Source organism: Triticum aestivum, chromosome 7B (assembly GCF_018294505.1).
Source record: "Triticum aestivum cultivar Chinese Spring chromosome 7B, IWGSC CS RefSeq v2.1, whole genome shotgun sequence".
Taxonomy (NCBI): Eukaryota; Viridiplantae; Streptophyta; class Magnoliopsida; order Poales; family Poaceae; genus Triticum; species Triticum aestivum.
The window spans coordinates 260,659,491-260,666,923 of NC_057813.1; the positions used below are offsets into that span (position 1 = coordinate 260,659,491).

The 7,433-nt window shown below is 50.5% G+C and overlaps 1 protein-coding gene across 1 annotated transcript in view; it reads right to left on the minus strand.

The window, feature by feature from the left end:
• LOC123158890 (peptidyl-prolyl cis-trans isomerase CYP71) overlaps positions 1-2,581 on the minus strand; it is a 10,189-nt gene extending 7,608 nt beyond the window's left edge. The window contains exons 1-5 of the mRNA XM_044576702.1: positions 2,249-2,581; positions 2,060-2,145; positions 1,821-1,909; positions 1,343-1,582; positions 1,137-1,258 (exon numbers count right to left, since the gene is read on the minus strand). Of these exons, the coding sequence (XP_044432637.1) occupies positions 1,137-1,258; positions 1,343-1,582; positions 1,821-1,909; positions 2,060-2,145; positions 2,249-2,484 (773 nt within the window). The 5' untranslated portion in view covers positions 2,485-2,581. The remainder of the gene's footprint in view (positions 1-1,136; positions 1,259-1,342; positions 1,583-1,820; positions 1,910-2,059; positions 2,146-2,248) is intronic.
• Between the last annotated feature and the right edge of the window lie 4,852 nt (positions 2,582-7,433).

Consider the following 7,433-nt stretch of genomic DNA (forward strand, 5'->3'; position numbering starts at 1 on the left):
ACAGAGGACGGCGCGGCCGGCGCGGTCCAGGTGGGCCACTGCGGCCCCGTGGTGGCGAGAAGTGGCGGGGCTGCCGGCGCGATCTGCGGCAGCCACTGCGCCCAAGGCGGCCGTGCGGCCGCTGGGGCGGGGAGCGCCGGGTAGCCTCCGGTGACGGCCCCCGGTGCCGAGTACCACGGAAGCGCCTGCTGACCCGCGGCCATGGCTGGATGGAGTCCGGTGATGGCCCCCGATGCCGAGTACCACGGAAGCGCCTGCTGACCCGCGGCCATGGCTGGATGGAGTGGTGGGGGCGGCCCGTACGGACCTGCCAGGTAGAGGCGGATCCCTTGAACCGCGGTGACGAGGTCGTTGAGGACGCCCGCCATGGCCTCCGGCGTGAACTGTTGCGGCTGCGGGGGAGGTGATGGCGGCGACGAGTGTTGGACGGGGGCCTGTGGCTGCCCTTGGCCCGGCGTGGTGCCGGGTGCCGTTAGGACCGGCGTTGAGAGCGACGCAGTGGTGCCCGCCGAGAGCGAGGCCGTGACGCCCGGCGCAGAGGCGGCGGTGGTGGAGGAGTTGGCGGGCAGCGGTGGTGGTGGCGGTGGAATTGGCGGAGACATGGTCGAAACCCGGTTACCTGATACCAAATTGGTAGAATCAAGTACTCTACCAGGTCTAGGGCGTAGGTGGTAAGGGAAGGATGGAGGGAGACGTGGCGAGGATTGGGCGCGCCGGCGGCAGGGCGCCGTCGCGGCTAGGAGAAGGGCGGCGGCTAGGGCTGTTGGCGGCTAGGGTTCCGGCTCCTCAGGGAGCCGGGCAATAGGAGATAATATTCTTCTTATTGCTTGCCTTCAAAAAGAGTCTTACAACCTATATTTATATCCTAGATAACTTGTAGAAGAATCAACCTAAGATAACTTGCCTAAGATAACTTGCCTAATCTGAAAATAAAAACTAAGATAACTTGCAGGCCTAAGCCGGCCCGCCATAACAATCTGTTACATTGTTTCAGTTGCCAAGTTTTCAGCAAAAGTACTAGAAAGTGGAAGTATGTACTCAGACTCAAATTTGCAATTGTTCAGCAAAGTGTTCTGGCAAAGAAAAAATCAGAAGAAACACGATGCTGAAAATAACTCCAAGAAGCCAGAACATACGCATCCTCTGGAAACTTAAGGGTGGATGGAGACCAATACTCCAAGAGTCCTTTGGCATCAGCAGATATCACAACATCCTGGGCATGGTTATATTTCATAATTTTTACAGGGCCAGCATGAATCTGCAGTGAGAAAAGCTCAGTAAGTACAAATCCTTTAGTTACTTGAATTCACAAAGAAACATAGAAGGCAACAACAAAAAATACCTCTTTGGAGATGATGGGATCATTTGAACCAGAATGAGTGTCATATATGTGAACAGAAGATGTATTCCGGTCACTAACAGCAAGTTTCGGTTTAACATCACCCTGCCGATAAACCCACTCAATCGCCCCAGGGACAAACGGGAGGCGCATCATGAACATCATGTCATAGTTTACAACATCATATATCTTGACAGACCGGTCGTTAGAGATCGTGCAGCAAAGTAAGCCATCAACACTGACCTGCATTACTGGATCACGCTATAATTGCAATTCTTTGTTTGGCAAGTGAGTGCAATCAGCAGTGCTCCCGCCGATCCAAAATAAGTGTCGCAGTTTTGAACTAGTTTTGAACTGGGGTTAGTTCAAAACTTCGACACTTTTTATGGATCGGAGGTAGTAGCAGCTAACAAGCTACATGTACTATGCGGCATCATAATATCTTAACTGAACAAGTGAAGATAAGAATGTGTGCACTCACAGCTAAGCCTTCGATGGGACTGAGATGAGACCGAAAATGTTTAGCAAATTCGATTCCACTGGGCTTCTTCTTCCAGAATTTCAGATGTCCTTTGGAGAAGAGAAAACATGAAAAGGAATCAGCCAACTTTTCCCATAAGCCGAAGGAAACTGATAGGTGCATAGATCTAGCGTGTCGATTCATCCACTACCAGAAAACACTACTGCGCACAAAACAGGTCACAGTGTGCACGAAGTTACCATCTGCGCTCCCGGTAATGAAGAAGTCAGCGGGGGAAACGGCGACGTGCGTGACGACGTCCCTGTGCATATAACTCTTCTCGTACCTGCAGAAGGCAACCGCCGCCACAGTTAGCCGCTGCTCCAGGAAGCAGACACAAGCGTATCACAAATCCTATGGCAGTAAACGGCGAGGAGGAGGACACGCACATGGCGGCGGAGGGGAGGGCGTCGAGGAAAGCCTGCTCGAACTGGAGCGGGCGCTTCTGCCGCTGCCGCGCCGGCGCGGGGCCCGGACCGATCAACTCTTCCCCCTCCTCCTCATGCTGCACCACGGCAGGGGCGGCAGCCGCGCCATTGCCGTGCTCTTGCTCACGCTCTGTGCCTCCGTCGGCCGTCGCGCTCGTTACGGTGGAGTTGGCGGTGGACTCGCTCGTCGTCTCCATGTCGAACTCGAGCCTTCTCTTCACTAGGGTTCCGGGGATTTGGGGGTGTCCGCGCTCGGGGCCTCGAGAAGGTAGGGCGAAATAATAGGTCCAGTGTATACTCCAGTTTCGTACGGCCCAAACATGAATAACCCCGAGTTTGATTTTCCTTTCTTATACTGTAATTCTTTTTTCGGGGAAAGGAGAATATATAGGGCCAGTTGTTTAGCTTCTCGAATAAGCTGGAATAAACTGTCCCCTAGCTTATTTTACCAGCTCAACCAAATTTATTTTAGGGCAATGCTATGCGTCTACCGGCTCATATTTTTAAAAGATCAACCGGGTCGCGAGCCGTCAGATTTGTCGCATCAAGCGAGTCGAGCGTGCCTCTAGGACTGCAACATAGGTCTTGTTGCAGAATTATTTCTGCAACAGTTGTTTTGCTGCAAAAAAATTGCAACTAAGGTCTTGTTGCAAAAAATTTCCATAACAGAGGTATTGTTGCAAAACATCGATCCGTCGTAGACCATTGCGACACCGCATATATTTTAGAAACATAGCCTCTATTTTGGAAGCGCGTTCGATGAAGGATGGCATGTGGGCTCTCACTTGGACGCTTGTCATGCAGGGAAGGTGGTGAACGCGGCCGTTGCGATCTGCTGGATGATGGTAAATTTTTCCCATTTATCCTGTAAACTAATATAAGAGCATTTAGATCACAAAAATAGTGATCTAAACACTCTTATACTCCCTCTGTTCCTCTATGTAGTGAGCATAATTTTTCTGTCGATATTCCGATCTGTAGTGCGTATCAGCTACTTTGGGCGCCTGTGGACGAAACTAGCCCCGCAGTAGCACACGTCAGGGGATCCGGCTCCCACGCAACGAGTGCCTTTATCCCCTTCCTCCAGCACCAACACCCCGGCGGCGGAAATTTGAGGAGATGGGGGCCGACGTCTCTGTGTCCGCCTCCGGCGTCTCTGGTGCCGTCGCTCCCGCATCCGGCGCCTCCGCGTTCATGGCCGGCCTCCGGCGTCGTCGCATCTGCTGCTGGTGTCTCCGTCTCCGCATCTGGTCGTCACGGTCGCATGTGGTGCCTTCGCGTCCACGGCCGACCTCCGGCGTTGTCGTCGCATCTGCTGTCGGTGTCTCCGTTTCCGCATCTAGTGTCATCGCGTTCGCATCCGGTGCCTTCGCATCCACGGTCGGCCTCTGGCGTTGTGGTCGCATCTGCTGATGGTGTCTCCGCCTCCGCATCTGGCGTCGTCGTGTTCGCATCCGGTGTACGAGAACAAGATCAGTTACAGTTTCCTCTGCACAGATACTCCAGTCGGTGTCTCCGCATCCACGGCCGGCATCTCTGGCGTGACAGGGTCCACAACTGGCGTCATGCCGGGGAGCAGGGCGACCTGTCGCGGGAGCTCGGCGCGCGCGTGGAGCTCGTCCACCAGCCGCGCCTCGAGTTTTGCCAGCAGCGCGCGTCTGACCGGCGTATCCTCGTCCGCCATGGCGGCGTCTCCTCCTCCAGCACGTCCATGGCTGGCGCCGTCGCGTCCTTGGCCCGCATACTCGCTTCCCTTGCCTGCTTTGCTAGCTGGTCGTGGGCGCTCGCGAGGGACAGACGGAGGTGGCCATCGTACTAGTACTAGTCTCTACTCCTAATGTCTCAGTTGGTAGGTCGCGTTCCGGGTTTTATTTTCGTTCCACCTCACCCGGTCTTTTTTGGTACTTCCTCCCACCTCCCACCCGTTTTATTTCGCTGGGTTTTTTTCGTCCCTCCCCCACCCCACGGGTTTAGTTTCGCGTCACCCTCTCACACAACGAAAAAATCTTAACGGATCATAACTTTCCATGCTGATACAAGTTATTTTTAGTAATGTCTTTATGTGAAAGAATCAATCACGATCAATCTCTAAATATTAAATCTAAATTAATTAACTTTACCTTAAATTGCTCAATCACATTAATTAGGAAACAAAATAACCAATTTTAAGAAAATATCTACTCTTAATGGAGGGTATTACATACCAAACATAGGTACGTCATTAGCTCGCTTCCTTCCCTTCTCTTCCCTTCGTCCCTCAGTCCCATGCTCGTGGCGCTGAAGTGGCATCGACAGGCGATGGCGGCGAGGACAGCACGTGGCAGCCCCTGAAGCACGAACACGACTGCACCTCGGGTCTGTCGTCTCCCAAGATATGGGTGAGTTCTCGTGATGCCCACCCTAAACCCTCACGTCCTACAAATTCCTCAACCTCTACCATCTCGATTTCGTCCATGCTCTGATCCAAATGACGATGCAGCTCCGGCCGATTGACAATGGAGGTTTGCCATCCTTCCTCTCAGCACCGACTCCTGGAGGAACGACACGCCATGCCGATCGAACCCGGTCGAGATCACTCACCAAGATTGCTATTCGGAAGTTTTTTGTCAAAAAGTGAAGAGTGGGACGGGATCTGCACTTTTGTTAATATCTCTACTCCTAATGTCTCAGTTGGTAGGTCGCGTTCCGGGTTTTATTTTCGTCCCACCTCACCCGGTCTTTTTTGGTACTTCTTTGGTACTTGCTCCCACCTCCCGCTCAGCCGAGACGGTTTATTTTTATACTCCCTCCCACCTCCCAGGTAGTTCCCTCCATGCAAAAAAAATCGAACCAACCAATATCTACTCATAATGGAGCAGTTGGTAGTCTTCGCCGGTCAATTTTCGTCCCACCACTTTCGTCCGGGTTTTTCGTAGGTTAACTGTCGTAGATTTTTTTCGTCGCTTCCCCCACTTCATCAGTTTATTTTCACTTCACCCTCTCACACAACGAAAAAAACTGAACGGATCAGAACTTTCCATACTGACGCAAATTATTTAGTAATGTCTTTATGTAAAAGAATCAATCACAATCAATCTCTAAAGAACAAATCTAAATTAATTAATCTTCATAACGTTTGTTTCCTTTCGAATCACGTCCATAACTTTCCTTCCTTATTTGGGCAGAAACTGTTTGGTAGCAGAGATTAGGAAGCTTCCTATGAGTGTAGTAATAGGAAGTATTCTTTTTCTTGATGATTCGTTTCCATGCATGATGACAGTAAATTATGCCAATATTCACCACTATTTATCAATGTCATCAATCGTATCCATTTCTACCAGTTTTAAGGGAATCTGCTCGCTATGTCTTTTTTAAGGGGATCCGCTCGCTAAGTCGTCGTCGCATGTTATTTTCACAAACAATCTCTACTCATAATGGAGCAGTTGGTAGCCTCGTACGGTTTATTTTTGTCCTCCTCCCACCTCCCCTAGTTTTTTTCATCCTCTCTCCCACCTCCCAATTTCGTTGGGTTTTTTCGTCGGTTTTTATTCGCCCCCTCCCACCTCCCAATTTCGTCCGATTTTTATTCGTCCCACCTCCCACCACCCCCTCGTACTGGTTCTTTTTCTCTCCACTCTTTCCTTGCAAACCAATAATTTCCTAACATACAAAAGATCACGAATCTATCTTTCCTTACCCGAACCAATCGCGCCCTACATCAGTGCATTTCTTTATTATTAAGAAAACTAACACGTAAATCTTAACGCATTGCAAACAAATCCCGTTATGGGCCTAATTAATTTATTATGGAATCTATACGTGGTCGCATTGGTTCTTTTTCTCTCCACTCTTTCCTTGCAAACCACTAATTTCCTAACATACAAAAGATCACGAATCTATCTTTCCTTATCCGAATCAATCGATCCCTACATCAGTGCATTTCTTTATTAAGAAAACTAACACGTAAATCTTAACGCATTGTAAAGAAATCCCGTTATGGACCTAATTAATTTATTATGGAATCTGTACGTGGTCGCATCTCTCCCCTCGTGAAAAAATCGCATCCATCTCCCGTTAAAAAGGAAAAGAGAATACGAACGATCAATCCCACACCCTGCATCTCAGTAGCAAAAAATCGCCCCCGCCTCTGCTACTGCGCCTCGCCGTGTGCCCGGCTCGACCCATGCCTCGCCTGCATGGCTGGCCGCCGCCATCTCCACCGCCACGTACAAGAAAACGGTGGGCAGAACCATCCATTCAAATCGCACACCCCCACCCTCCTCCGCAATCCCTAGCCCCGCATCACCCTATCGCTTTCTCGCCTCTCTTTCCCCTCGATGTAGATGGTGCCGAGCGGCGGCCTCGAGCACCGGCAATGTCGCCCTCTCTATCTTCACTGCGTCGAGAGATGGGCCGAGGCTATCGTCGGTTCGCCGCCCATGATTGGGCCGCCTCCGGTTGTCGCGCACCACCGGCTCCACCTAACGTGCCCGACCCTCTCCGCTTTCGACCTTCCGGTGACCACATTTCTCCGCGCCTCCATCCATCATCCACAAGGCCACTCCCTGCACCCACCCTCCTAAATTCTCCATACCGGCGGACAATCACCGAAGATCCAAGTTGGCCCGATATCAATTTTCTTACATGCTTTCTTTATCAGTTGGTGCTGGGAATGGGTTCCAATTTCTCTCTCTGACTGTGGATTCGCAGGCAAGAGGCGCTTCTACATGCATCCTCCTGTCGGTCCCTAAAGTACCAAGGTAAATGGTTGATGTTGCGTTTGTCTAGGATGATATATGTTGGCTCTATTCCGGTTCATCCGAGCAGTTTGGTGACTAATTTACTGGTAATTTAATTATATTAATTAAATAAGTCGGGTGTATCGTCGTGCATTTATCTTGCCAGTAATGTTCTGTGATGCACTTTGGGAATTGGTTATCTTGTCTTCAATGCAGAACATTTGTTTATTAATGCATGAGAAGAATCCTTGTTACTACCTTGAACCTGTTTTATAATCCATATTGTTATGCACTAGCGCGTGTGCGTGTGAAATAGATGGATTATGGTCCCGTACCCAATAAGATGGATATGTGTGTGTGTTAGAGAGAGAGAGAGGGAGAGGGGGAGAAAGAGTGAGGAGGAGGGAGGGAGAGAGTGTGTGTGAGAA